The sequence below is a fragment of the Uranotaenia lowii genome, chromosome 1 (assembly GCF_029784155.1).
Source record: "Uranotaenia lowii strain MFRU-FL chromosome 1, ASM2978415v1, whole genome shotgun sequence".
In the NCBI taxonomy this organism is placed as follows: Eukaryota; Metazoa; Arthropoda; class Insecta; order Diptera; family Culicidae; genus Uranotaenia; species Uranotaenia lowii.
This window is the reverse complement of record NC_073691.1, coordinates 214747823-214762840: the sequence shown is the minus strand read 5'-3', so window position 1 is coordinate 214762840 and position 15018 is coordinate 214747823. Positions and strand designations below refer to the sequence as shown.

The window sequence follows — 15018 nt, the reverse complement described above, 5'->3', positions numbered from 1 at the left end:
AATAAGCTTGAAATGAAGTTGGTCTTTGATTTTTGGTTTTAACAATTCTTAAACTTCATTTTTCGCTAGCATGACAAGCAGCTAAGCATTTCATGAGAAAAGTTATAACCATTTCAAAATAAAAAAAAACCTTAATCCAATGACAAGTATTTAAAAATGGCAGACTTTGCTTGCTAGAGCTTCTAATAATTTCTTGAAATGTTTTGCAAAGCTTTTTGTCGAGATTTTTTTTATTCTCATCCTACTTTTACGCAGCTTTCAAATAAGCAGTTAAATAAAACCGCTAAAATAAAAAAAAAAACCTGAAAAAATTGTATAACATCGAAAAGCTTTTCTGGAGTACATGTTAGGTTTGTGCTTTGTTTACATGAATTGTACTGTAAGAATAAAGAAATATTTTTCTTCCAAAGTTATATTTTTTGAAACTTTGAATACATCTCTGGCGATTTTTTAATGAAAAATTTTGTTGTTACATAGAAGGTTATTTAAAAGGAGAGATTATAAAAATAACAAAAATATTGGATACATCACACCAAAACCTACCGAAGCTTGACGTAGATACAAATGTTGATTGGTTGGTGACATCTGGAATCCTTTTACCGTTGTCTTTTCTTGCGGACTTCAGCTGTCTTAAGAATTTTGTTGACCATAGCTTTTCCATCGTGATATTATTTTAATTTGTCCAGCGAACCAATTCACAATTCCCTCCACAAAACTTCTTTTCCAGGTTAATTTTATCATATCTTTCACTATACCACGAGCATGTTCAAAAGTTATTCCTGCAATTCCAACTGGAATATTTCACACAAATGGTAACTCTTAACACGTTAATTGAATTTGTTTGTTTAAAATTTGCTATTTTCCATGAATTCAGTATAAAACTTGCGGAGCCCAAACAAACGCGTGATGTCAGTTTGGCATACGCCTACTTCGCCTACGGGCCCGTCCGGAGTATACGTGTTCACCACATGTGGACTTCGGACCAACCAGAAATCATTGTATAGGTTAAGGTACTGCCACCTCTATCCCGGTACTACTTCTCCTAAATATTGAAATGTTGCGGGGTAAAGTATGGTATACGTTAATAAGTTTTCCACGCAAAAAATGCTCTTTCGCTCTTTTCAACATCTAATAAATTTTCTCCTCACTTCTCTATCCATCTTTATCAATTTTCAGTTCTGATATTCTTTCTTCAAGAATATATATTTCACCGATATGCCGAAAAATAAATTTACAAAATTAATTAACGGTGGTTAACTTATCTTAAAAATCATATCTTCATGGTTGCAAGCGAAACTATATTAGATCGCGATCAGCTTGTATTACATACACATATGATTTTGTTTTGTCTTATTATCACGTATCATTGATTGTAATTTTGTATAGGAAGGCAACCTGAACAAACAACTTCTTTTTGTATCATAGCTTTGGAGAAAATCAGAGCTAATATTATGTTGATGACACCAAACTGCTAGCTTCACTCAAACAAACCTCGGCTCACGTAATCGGACGCATTACCGCACTTTTGTCCAACCGATAATTTGCCAAGTGCGATAGCATCTATGCTCATCAGATCGGGGCACGTTATAATTACCGAGCTATTATCGGCAGATGGCACAAGTTGTAACCCCGGTTGTGGGGTCCTTAAACATGACTGGAACCGATAGTCGTCGTCCTGTCGCGTCGCGACCATCATTGGAATAATGAAGCTCGTTATTTTCTCCGGCAAATGGCAAATCGTGAGATTGTATGAAGCGAACAGAAATTAAAAATCAACAAATTGTTTTTTTTTTTCGTTCTGTTTGCGAACCTTTCGAAGGCGGAACGTGCTCCTGAATGCTTTCAATTACGCCATTACGGACGCACGATATTTACCCGCGCTTCGATTGAATGAAGTGGGGAGGGGGTCATATGCAATTCAGCAGCAAGGAAACAAGCAACATCACTCTGTTTGGGAAGAATCCTTTTTCATTAAACATCATAAATTCGCTATCTACTCGGTAAACATGCGGAGCACAATTTTGCCGGCATTATCATTCAACTGAAGGCTAATTCTCCCTATCAACGCCACTTCCGGTAGAGATGAAACGAATTTTTTACCCGTCCAACCTAACGTCTTTTAGCTGGGCCGCTGCTTTACCTCTCCCTATACTCAACAAACAACTCCCACTCATGTGGAAACGTGAAACGGCTGAAGGGCTGGATGAAACTTCGAAAGAATGCAGTATTCCACTTGGGCGGAGGAGAACACATGTATCAAAGTGAAATTTCCCGCTTTTCTGAATGAAAATAAAAAAAAAAAAAGAGAAAACTGACGCGTTCAAAATGCGAAAATATTCACGGGTGCTTCCGAATGAGGACATTTTACAGCTCAAAGGCAGTAGGTACCTACATATGAGAAGCGTTAACGTTGTTTTTTTTTTTGCTCTCTCGCCATCAGCAGTGGAAAACATACACACTTTCAAGTAGAGGATCTTGGACAAGGCAAAAGCAACAACAAAATTATTACAAGCTCAAAGTGGGGTGTGAAATTAAAACTGTGCACATGTAAAATGTAAATTTTCGCGCTCCGAGGAAAAAAGTGAGCAATCGCGAAATGTTACTAGCTAATACAGTCGGTACATGTGGAGGACATTTTCGCCAAACGAACAAAAACACGAACGCCAGAGAACAAAAAAACATTCCATTTTTATGAAACGAAAACATTATTATTGCATTAATTCACACTACCCGGGGTGGTTTTCTTTCAAACGATTACTTTACAGGGGAAATATTTTGTCAACAGCATTCCCAGCTCGGATAATCGTTAGGATTATGGTTGCAGTTTGAATGTGATTTGTTTGGTTTCTAAGTAGAATATTATTTTCATAAATCAGTGCTCTTTTTCAACTCTATCCTGACATAGAAAAGAGTTTTTATGCGAAGAGAAGTTTAGACTGTTTTGTGGTACGGTCGAAATTCTTTAATATGTTTCCAAGTAGGCCTTGTTCGGGTGCGGACGCGTCTTTCTGTCTCCTCGTTGCTCTGCAGATTATATTTTTTTTCATAATTAAATTCCTAATGGTTTAAGAAATTGATGAAAGTGGAATGTAGAAGTAATAGAAAGATTGTTTTATCGTGTCAATCAGAACTGATGTGGTGAGTGAAGTAAAAAGTGTTCGAGTGACTTGTAGCAGGAAAAGTTGGACATGCAGCAATAATGGATGTCTCAATACGGCGGCGGCAGTCGACAACGACGGTAAGGACAGCAAATCCCGGTGAGAGCTTTCCAATTTTTTGTGCAATACTTTGGATACTTTTACTCTGCTATGACTTTTGCTGTGTGCTGCACTGAAATTTGGTAAACAACAAAGGTTTCCACATCCGAGAGATTTCGGAAGTTATTTTTTTCATGCTTGTTTTCAGAAGCTAGTGTAAATGTTACAAAGTTCGGTTGCTTTGATCGTTGAAATACTAGATGCTGAAAGCTTAAATAAATAATCATGCATTTTAGATTTTTTCTCTCATCATCATTTGTCTTGACGTTTTAAAAATATGCTTTGCACAATGCTTTTGAAATGCAACATTGCTCTAAATCAGAATAACAAATGCAATATTTTCTAAGCATTAAATTGGCATAGGGCTTGTGATATAGCTCAGTTGGCAAGTCTGTTGTCTCCTGAGCCGATGTCCGTGAGTTCGAGCCCAAGAGTAAACATCGAACGCAGTTGTACCGGATAAGTTTTTCAATAACGATCCGCCAACTGCAACGTTGATAAAGTCGCGAATGCCATAAAGGTGGTAAAACGACTATAATCGAAACAAAAAAAAAAATTAAATTGGCATCACACAAGCTTGCTTTAATGATTTTAAGCACTATGTAAATGTAAGCACTACAGTGGCCTTTGGCCAAAGCATATTAGAATTGATTGATGCTGAATCAATGCAAATTCAGGGCACCGGTTATTAGAAATTTGATTCAAATAGGTCTTTTTTTCAAAGGTTTAACGCGGACCTGATAGGTTCACAGGCAGAGTCAATTTCAAATGTCAGAGCCACATATGTCATGAGTTCGATTCCAGGTCATTTTCAGCTGAAAATAAAAAAAAATATCATGTAGAAAATTCAATCCAAGAGATCTCCTCAATATGCATAAGCGAATATAAAAATAATTACAAATTAAGTATCATGGCAGAAAAATGAACCAAACAAAAATCCGACATAATTTTTTTTTCGCATGGTCGAACCTCATTCGAACGCCATTTGCATTTTCCCAGTATTTTGCCCGCCAACGCTGTAGCATCAACCGATGCTATAACAGTGCTTTTATAGGGTTATACCAGTTTCTGCACTAATGCAGCAGTTAATTTCGCCAAACCTGGATCACAGAGCTAAAATGATGCACAGAATCAAACTCTATAGCTGACGCTAGAGCAGAGTTGATGCTAGATTTTAGTGTTTATGATTACTTGGGTTCATAGGCTGCTTTTCCACGTATTCAAGGTATTCCAACGATTCAGAAGCATTAACTTGATTAAATTTGTGCAGTTGCAGTGATTTATAAAGTTGTTTATGTTTTCATTAGTTAGATTTTTAGATCCCAGGAAACCGGTTAGTCTCGTTGTGTCTATTCATTATAAGGCTCTATTTATATAAGAACTGTATCGAAAAGTCATAAGCTACTTTTAAAACTAGTTTACTCAAAAAACGGGAGAACTTTTTTCTGTGTGCATGCAGCCGAAAGTTTGCTTACATACTTTAAAAGTGTTGTGCAATCAATTTGTTCGGATAAGTTTTTTCATCTTTGGTATGGTTCGTATTTAGGTATCTTGAATCTTGAAAGAAAATGCTGCATACTTGGTGCACTGAAAAGGTTGTTACTGGTTCAAAGTACACCACACCAGCGTAAAACATATCATCGACTAATATGCCGTTCTTGAAGAATCTGCCAAGATCCCGAAGAAAACCTGGTTCCAGTCAACTCTAGTTGGATGCTAAAGTAGTCACTCATATCAAACGTAATCGAGGACGTAGTGATCAACTGTCCGAGGTTTGGAAGGGACGCGCTAACATGCTTGCCGCCTGCGGACCGTAGTGTCTGGTCGACAACATCGTGAGTATGCCGAGCTGCCTGGTACGTCCCGCGTCTGTGTGTAGGACGTTACCGTCGCAGAGTATCCGAGTCGACGCGTCCTCTGCGACAGAGGCTGTGGGGATAAGACTTGACCTTCTTTGCAGTCGAACTCGTAGGGGGAAGAGTATTTACGCCGCGAAATACTCTCGGGTAGAGTGACTTCACGTCGTTGGCGGATGAGTCACTCGAGTCGGTGTAGAATGACGTCTTCGCCGGAAATCATCTGAGTGGTTTCGTAAAGCCCCGGACGTGTGCTGTGACAGGTGCGGTTTCCAGGATAAGCTGCCCTCGATTCGGCACACGGACGGGCAAAAAGGAGAGGGCCTTGAGCCAAACCAAGAGGAGCCAAGACCTCAGGTCGTTAGAGGAGAGGTCATTGGTCTTTTGCAGTGACCTCGAACAGAGGCGGAGCGCACGATAGTCATGCAAACCAAGCGAGCCTCGAGTTACGATTAAAGGCCGGACCTCGAGTCGTCAGAGGAGATGTCCTTAGTCTTGAATCGTAACAAGAGGCAGGGTATGTATGCTGGAGTTTAGACTTGAAATTGAGTAAGCCAATGAGCTTGGTCTCCCTTCTCAGGTACAGCCTTCGATGCCGGTCTGGAAGGGAGCTATGACCAGAGGGCCCTGGTGGACTTAATGGTGTGTTGTATTTGTTTTTGTTTTTTTTAGAATTTACCACCTGGGTGATCAACTAAAAAAAAACTGCAGTGACTTTCAGACAATAACATTCAACTCGTCGAGAAAAACATCAATCCACCAAATTGTCCAGATCTCCGACCGATTGAACGATACTTGTCGATTGTGAACAGGATCTTTAGGATGGAGGGACAGTTTCTCAAAGCATGGAAGAATTCAAGAAAAGTTGGAAGACAGCATCCATGAAAAACACAAAAGCTACTGTGCAGAACTTGATGGAAGACATTTCATTAGATGTTTTCACCTGGTTGCAGATCGAATTTATTGGAATTCTTGGTATCCCGCCCGTCTATTTGGAAATTGATCATTAAAAAAATGGGTAAGTATGCCTAGGAAAGGGTCGGAAAATACGAGGAGGCCCTTATTTTTCGATCGCTAAATTTCCCTTTTTCTATTCCTGGTATAAATTTTTAAAGATACCTTTTATAAATTTTGCGAATTATGCACTTTAAACACAGCAGAATTAAATTGAAAGGAAAAACGATTTCGACACTCACCTGCACCTTGTGCCAGTGGCCGTCGTGCAGGTCCCGGCCCACGGTGATGATCTGGGCACCTCCACCAAGATTGTACCGCAACCGGAGCGCACCTTCTACGAGCTTTAGCTCGAAGAAGTCGTACGTTCCGCCGTCGTCCGTGTACAGTACCAGCCCGTTGGGTTGCTCCGTTTTGAACTCCAACTCCAGCGTTCCATTAAGGCCGGTGTACCACTTGCGGAACTGTGCGAAACTATTCTGGGAACCATCCAGAACGAACCCACTACAGCTGGGCACGACGAAGCCGGAGGTGACCAATATCAGTGCCGCCAGCAGGAAAAACCGCCGCGGCCTCTGGATATGGTGGTTGTGGAATGATTGTTGCATCTGCCTTGGCAGCTGATCACTCATAAGAACGTTTTGCGATTGTAGGTCGGGATGCGGTGGGCTGGCAACACTGCTGATGTCACCAAGCTGGCCGTCGTAGCTGTCAGGATTTTGTTGAATTTTATCGAGTTTGTTACGATTATGGCAATTGTTATTACGGCCATTGCGAATGCAGCCTTCACTTCCGATGGAGACCGTCGTCAGAAACGTCGGGCAGTAGTGGGTGGAGGAAGTTTCCTCGTCGTCAATTGCTTTCGGCGCCGACGCCATCTTGTTCTCACTAGCACGCGGTTGCAGTGAGTTTTCGGAGAGATGATATCCGGAGATGGTTTGGTTGAGCTTTTCACGAAACGGCACCGAAGGAGAACGGTTCTAGTTCTCTGGCACTCGCTTAACCACTCGGGCACTCACACGAAGCGCCATCCGATGGGCACTCATTCAGCTGCTTTGGTTTTTTTGTTTCGATTTCACTTTCCAACTAGCTTTTTCGACTCACAGTCTTTTGCATACTTTTGGATTCGTTTTCCCCTTGGCCTTATCATTATTAATTTACACAACAAACAAATATTCCGAGCTGTAAAAAAACAACTTCCAAGATTAGATATGCTATTTTTGTTTTCTTCTTTCTTCACTACTTGACACAGTAACACTTTTCTGTTCATCTCATCCTTTGAGCATTTGCAGTTTCACTGGTTTTGGAAGGAATCTGAATAAATTCAAATTTTCTCATGAATTTTCATCATTTTTCACCCCTCTTCAGCTTCTACTCTTATGTTTATTTTTCGCTTGGTTTTTCTTACGAATTCAACGCTACACCATTAAGCACAATTTACAAATCCAAACGAGCCGCAGAATTTTCTCGCTTTATAGCTTTACTGCTCCGTGGTGGTTCTACAATCAAACTGACTACCATTTGTCCTCTTCGAATGTCCTTTCAGATGATAGCAACCCGTTCCGACTCTGGAAGCTCCAACGAGATGCACAAAAATGCACTCACAATACTGCAGTTACTTTCGCACCATGAAAGAGGGAAAAAAAACTAGAAAAAACGAGCTTTCACACATCATCCAGGACTTTCCGGTACATCCTGTCCGTGAAGAGCAACGGGAACACCAACGTGCCCTCATCACAAAGTAGTAGTTGTAGTCATACTATGCACTCGCTATAGAGATCCCTCTTCAAAATTTTCTTCACCAACAATTTTTGTTTGCTTTTCTTTTCTGTTGAACGAAAATCCCCAGTAACATCAGCAGCCGAAGCATGCCATGAAATTAAGTTAGATAATAACATTTCACGTGTAGGTTGTTTTACGCACCTGAATGAATCGAAACACGCACATGCCACCAAACCAAACCCAAAAACTAAGGCAATTGTCAGGTTGTTTTCGTCAAGCCAGGATGAAAATTTACGACTCAGTGAAGTTTGGCTGGCTGGCTCAAAGTTTTTCATCCCCCACCTAAATACATACGTACACCCATAAACACAATCCAGGTGAGCGCGCACAAACAAACACACACACAGCCACACAAACTCCAAACTCACGTCATCGTTCTTCGGTTGACTACGACGAGGAAAACATCCATCCTGAATGAATGTTGAATAATGAAAATCTGGCGTCGATAACGAAAATGGCGTAACTTAGAATGATTTTTTTCGGCTACGAATTCTCTGAAAAAAGTTAGAGATGTATTACTTTTCGATCAACTGTAAAAGTTATTCTCAAAGATTTTTTTATTTGTTCTACAGGTTATTTCTAAAAAGCTACTATACATAATATTATAAAAACCATCTTCGAATGATTTTTTTCCTACACGAATTCAAACCATTTATCTTTTCGATTTAGACCATTTTTCATTTTTATGATCTGGAAAAAGAGGAATGTGCTTGCTCCTTCTGGAATGTGAACACCAGTAGGAAACAGCAACAATGATCACGTAACATATTCCCATGCATGATTCCGGATTCTATGGGGAAAATATGGGTGGTGCGTGTGAAATTTCATCTAAGTTTAGTTTGTCACAAAACCTACGTCACTGTAAAAGTTTTTCTCCTGATTAGGAAATGACAACTTCAAACAAATTTAACACAAACACAGTGAAAACCTTAAAGGTTTTTTGTTCCTGATTTAAATTAGCCCAATTAAAGTGATTTCTGAGTTAGGAATAATGAATCAAGAATCTCAATTGAACATCTAAATCTGAAACTAAAATCTGAATCTGAAATCTGAATCTGAAATCTGAATCTGAAATCTGAATCTGAAATCTGAATCTGAAATCTGAAATCTGAATCTGAAATCTGAATCTGAAATCTGAATCTGAAATCTGAATCTGAAATCTGAATCTGAAATCTGAATCTGAAATCTGAATCTGAAATCTGAATCTGAATCTGAATCTGAAATCTGAATCTTAAATCTGAATCTGAAATCTGAATCTGAAATCTGAATTTGAAATCTGAATCTGAAATCTGAATCTGAAATCTGAATCTGAAATCTGAATCTGAAATCTGAATCTGAAATCTGAATCTGAAATCTGAAATCTGAATCTGAAATCTGAATCTGAAATCTGAATCTGAAATCTGAATCTGAAATCTGAATCTGAAATCTGAATCTGAAATCTGAATCTGAAATCTGAATCTGAAATCTGAATCTGAAATCTGAATCTGAAATCTGAATCTGAAATCTGAATCTGAAATCTGAATCTGAAATCTGAATCTGAAATCTGAATCTGAAATCTGAATCTGAAATCTGAAATCTGAAATCTGAATCTGAAATCTGAATCTGAAAACTGAATCTGAAATCTGAATCTGAAATCTGAATCTGAAATCTGAATCTGAAATCTGAATCTGAAATCTGAATCTGAATCTGAAATCTGAATCTTAAATCTGAATCTGAAATCTGAATCTGAAATCTGAATTTGAAATCTGAATCTGAAATCTGAATCTGAAATCTGAATCTGAAATCTGAATCTGAAATCTGAATCTGAAATCTGAATCTGAAATCTGAATCTGAAATCTGAATCTGAAATCTGAATCTGAAATCTGAATCTGAAATCTGAATCTGAAATCTGAATCTGAAATCTGAATCTGAAATCTGAATCTGAAATCTGAATCTGAAATCTGAATCTGAAATCTGAATCTGAAATCTGAATCTGAAATCTGAATCTGAAATCTGAATCTGAAATCTGAATCTGAAATCTGAATCTGAAATCTGAATCTGAAATCTGAATCTGAAATCTGAATCTGAAATCTGAATCTGAAATCTGAATCTGAAATCTGAAATCTGAATCTGAAATCTGAATCTGAAATCTGAATCTGAAATCTGAATCTGAAATCTGAATCTGAAATCTGAATCTGAAATCTGAATCTGAAATCTGAATCTGAAATCTGAATCTGAAATCTGAATCTGAAATCTGAATCTGAAATCTGAATCTGAAATCTGAATCTGAAATCTGAATCTGAAATCTGAATCTGAAATCTGAATCTGAAATCTGAATCTGAAATCTGAATCTGAAATCTGAATCTGAAATCTGAATCTGAACCTGTATCTAAAATCTGGATCTGAAATCTGAATCTGAATCTGAAATCTGAATCTGAAATCAGAATCTGAAATCTGAATCTGAAATCTGAATCTGAAATCTGAATCTGAATCTGAAATCTGAATCTAAAATCTGAATCTGAATCTGAAATCTGAATCTAGAATCTGAATCTGAAAACCGAATCTGAAATCTGAATCTAGAATCTGAATCTGAAATCTGAATCTGAAATTTGAATCTGAATCTGAAATCTTTTGATTTATCGGCCTAGCGGTGAAAAGTGATGTCCTTTTTAGTAGGGACATCTAAAGATTATGAAATTTTTTTTATATAGATGGATAGAAGGTTAGAAGAAATGAAAGATGGTGAAAATGAGCGGGTAGAATTTGTTTAGAAGCATTACCATCACATACCAAATTTTTGTTCCTCACGAGCCTACTACTATGAAGTGGTAGATACAGATAGAGTTGCATCTACCACCACACATTAGTAGGCTTAGCGTGGTCCGCCCCACAAGCGAGAACTTGTAGTGCGGACGAACAAAAAGATGATATGTGATCGCTCAGATAAGCTCCCTTTAACTCAGAAACGCATCTATCGATGTTTAAGTCTTCTCAGTTTGTTATCTTCGCATTCGTTACATGCGGGGTTTGCATGCGAAACGGTACGGTCGATAGTCTGATAGTGACCAACCACCGATGCTATGATGTCGTGTTTTTATTTCTTTTTGGCCAAAGTTATTTAATTTTATGAAGAGATTAACCACCGTAATTTTTGTTTGTTACTTTTGATTTATCGGCCTAGCGGTGAAAAGTGATTTCCTTTTTAGTAGGGACATCTAAAGATTATGAAATTTTTTTTATATAGATGGATAGAAGGTTAGAAGAAATGAAAGATGGTGAAAATGAGCGGGTAGAATTTGTTTAGAAGCATTACCATCACATACCAAATTTTTGTTCCTCACGAGCCTACTACTATGAAGTGGTAGATACAGATAGAGTTGCATCTACCACCACACATTAGTAGGCTTAGCGTGGTCCGCCCCACAAGCGAGAACTTGTAGTGCGGACGAACAAAAAGATGATATGTGATCGCTCAGATAAGCTCCCTTTAACTCAGAAACGCATCTATCGATGTTTAAGTCTTCTCAGTTTGTTATCTTCGCATTCGTTACATGCGGGGTTTGCATGCGAAACGGTACGGTCGATAGTCTGATAGTGACCAACCACCGATGCTATGATGTCGTGTTTTTATTTCTTTTTGGCCAAAGTTATTTAATTTTATGAAGAGATTAACCACCGTAATTTTTGTTTGTTACTTTTGATTTATCGGCCTAGCGGTGAAAAGTGATGTCCTTTTTAGTAGGGACATCTAAAGATTATGAACACGACATCATAGCATCGGTGGTTGGTCACTATCAGACTATCGACCGTACCGTTTCGCATGCAAACCCCGCATGTAACGAATGCGAAGATAACAAACTGAGAAGACTTAAACATCGATAGATGCGTTTCTGAGTTAAAGGGAGCTTATCTGAGCGATCACATATCATCTTTTTGTTCGTCCGCACTACAAGTTCTCGCTTGTGGGGCGAAACCACGCTAAGCCTACTAATGTGTGGTGGTAGATGCAACTCTATCTGTATCTACCACTTCATAGTAGTAGGCTCGTGAGGAACAAAAATTTGGTATGTGATGGTAATGCTTCTAAACAAATTCTACCCGCTCATTTTCACCATCTTTCATTTCTTCTAACCTTCTATCCAACTATATAAAAAAAATTTCATAATCTTTAGATGTCCCTACTAAAAAGGACATCACTTTTCACCGCTAGGCCGATAAATCAAAAGTAACAAACAAAAATTACGGTGGTTAATCTCTTCATAGAATCTGAAATCTGAATCTGAAATCTGAATTTGAAATCTGAATCTAAAATCTGAATCTGAAATCTGAATCTGAATCTGAAATCTGAATCTGAAATCTGAATCTGAAATCTGAATCTAAAACCTGAAATCTGAATCTGAAATCTGAAGTCTTAATCTGAAATATGAATCTAAAACCTGAAATCTGAATGTTAAATCTTAAATCGGAATATGAAATCTCAATCTGAAAGTTGAATCTGAAATTTCAAATCTGAATCGAATCTGAATTTTAAACAGAAACCAGCATCTGAAATTTGAATTCTGCATCAGCATTTCACATTTGAATTTGAAAATCTGCAATCTCCGAAAAAATAATGAAAAAAAACCTTTATTAAGTAATTGGTAGTTTCTAAAATTAAAAAATGACAAATCGTTCTGATTATTTATTTCAATTCAATGAGTTGTATTCGCTCAGAACCTTCTAGCCTTATATTTCTGATTTTTTATTTTGAAATTCATTTTTTTAAGGTTTGGGATCGATAGGATTTCCAAAATAAATTTCAAGTTCTCAAGCCCGTTTCTAAAAAACTACAGATTCAATAAATATTCATTGGTCAATGATTCTTAGATTTGGCTGGGCTCATATCCCGTCTTACGTTTCAAAAGCGATTGTACGAATTTTCCACGAAACGCGAACAGTTCCTAGTAATCCTTCAATGTTGGCTCCTCGAATTTCATAGTTTATTTCAGCAACAGCAACAACGGCGCCTCTAGTCGTAGAAACTAGCGAGTGAGTTATAGTAGTAGAATAAAAACAAGTAGTACTAGTGATAGTAACGTCACAACAGTTGTATTAGTAGTAGCATTAGTAGTAGTAGTAGTGTCATTGATTCGACAGGGCTTATAAACGAGCAACTTTCACCACCGATACATAAACAATTCCATTGATTGGCTGTGTTTCGCGAGGACACATTCTGACGGAATCAGAGATGAGTAAAAGCTCACTCGAACCCAAATCGCACTCACGAGTTCACGCACTCACTCGGTAACTCATTCCGAACTTCCGCAGAGTAGTAGCAGGCTTTGCTTCGGGAAAAACAGCAAGAACGCTGAAGAATTTTATTTTCCGAGTTCCACCGAGCGTTTTGTCTTTTCAGAAGGTTTGAATGCTGGGAGAGAGAAATCGATACCAGAAATCCTTGACAGAAACAACCAATTTTCTACTGTTCTTTTTTCGATGCCACTACACAATGTTCCCCGATTCACTGATTTTCATTTTCTCTGGAACACTGATTTGTGTTTTTATCCCTGCGTAATTCAAAGTTTTTCAGAATACATTTTTATCGTATAACTATTTTTCGGAGAATTATTCGATGAGTTAAGAAGCTAAAATTTATCAAAACACAGGTCAATGTTCCAAAATTCCCGCGAAAATATCGTTTTACGCTTCCAAGAGATCAACTTAAGTTTCAGATTCCTTCCATTCGATGAGACAGCTAAACACAAATCTTTACCCTTCCAAAACCGATGTTTTCCACTGTTTATTTTTATCGTTTTTCAGCTTTCCCAAACCCGACACAATTCAGAACTATTTTTACAACATCCAAGCGAAATCACGTAATCCTTGATGATGGAAGAGGAAAATCTCCACTAGCAACCAGGCCTACTCTTCCTCTTGCTCACGGTTCTCACTACCAATTTTTTTTCTTCCAGAGGTGACTTGGATGGCGAAAAAATGAATTATCCCCTCTGAACGCTGTCGCCATGGGTCGATTTTAGGCGACATTTCACTATTTTAAACACGGTTAGAGCTCCCATTTTTCACTAGTAGTTTTACAACCTTATAGACGAACACTTTCGAGATATTTTTATCCTATTTTTGATTCTTTTTCCACACAGCAACAGAACAAACTCTCCGCGTAGTTGCTTGTTCTTCTTTTTCCCAGCAGAATTTGTCCCCCAATGCAGTAACACCAAAACCCTAGTCCAGGAAAATCCGCACAAATCAAGCCCCAGGCGTTGATTCCCAGCACCAAAACCAAGCGGCCAACGACGGCACGGACCACTTCGAAACTCGCGGAAACGCCAAAGTTCACTTTTAGCACCGAAACACGGTCACAAAAGGGTTTTTTCCCAACTAGAGCTCCCGGGACTGACTGTTATCCAGAAAGAATGGGGTGAGGAAAAACCGTAAAGAGGAGATTATTGCCGTCGTGATGTCCTCCGCGTTGCCGTCGTTCTGCATTGGGTTTCAAAGCTCAACTGCACGCGAGTTCGGTCGGACGATTGGAGAGAAGCGCTTTTCCATCATGGCCAAAAGTTCCTTTTTCGTGAGTGACCGAGCCCCCGACTTCGGCGAAAGAGAGTTTTCATCCAACCCCACGATATGGGTGGAGCCACTCACCGCATCATCCCGGGCACTCACACGACGTTCCTTGACATTTACAGCTTTGCCACCCACCACCACCCTTTTCACTCACCGAGAATGCATTGGAATGCGTGCTTGCAAAACCGCGTGTGCATTCACAAACGTGCGTCTTCGACGCTCTGTTTTGGAACCTTGCTAGCGAGCGATTCGGCGCAGCAGGATCGTCAAGTTCAGTCAAGTCTCTCTTCAACGAGGATATCACACCAATACACACTTAACAGATGTATGTTTTTTCTCGTTGAAGTGGGAAAATCAACTGCCTGATGATTGTTGTTTAGAAGCAAGTTGTGAAAATGGGGAAAAAAGCTGAAACGGAACAAAAAGTTTCGTAACATTCCGTTGGTTAGTGGTTGTGATGTGGTGGATGTTGTTTGACATTGCGTTTGGTCGATGACATTTGTGCAAGTTGTTTTTCCTCCACCTCACGGTTGGGTGATTTTTTTTTTTCGTTAAAGGGTTCTTTGAACTGATCGTTGGAAAGCCGCAGCTGTTAGTTCATTAATCTATGTAGAGCGGAATTAAGT

General features: G+C 38.8%; 1 protein-coding gene across 11 annotated transcripts in view; it reads right to left on the bottom strand.

The window, feature by feature from the left end:
* Positions 1–14327, bottom strand: part of LOC129747528 (neurexin-3a) — a 200796-nt gene extending 186469 nt beyond the window's left edge. For 10 of the 11 annotated variants that reach the window (XM_055741795.1, XM_055741819.1, XM_055741835.1 and 7 more), the window contains exons 1-2: positions 13581–14327; positions 6310–7249 (exon numbers count right to left, since the gene is read on the bottom strand). In XM_055741795.1, the coding sequence (XP_055597770.1) occupies positions 6310–6945 (636 nt within the window). In that variant the 5' untranslated portion in view covers positions 6946–7249; positions 13581–14327. The remainder of the gene's footprint in view (positions 1–6309; positions 7250–13580) is intronic. The other variant, XM_055741804.1, reaches the window with a different exon arrangement.
* Positions 14328–15018: the final 691 nt, after the last annotated feature.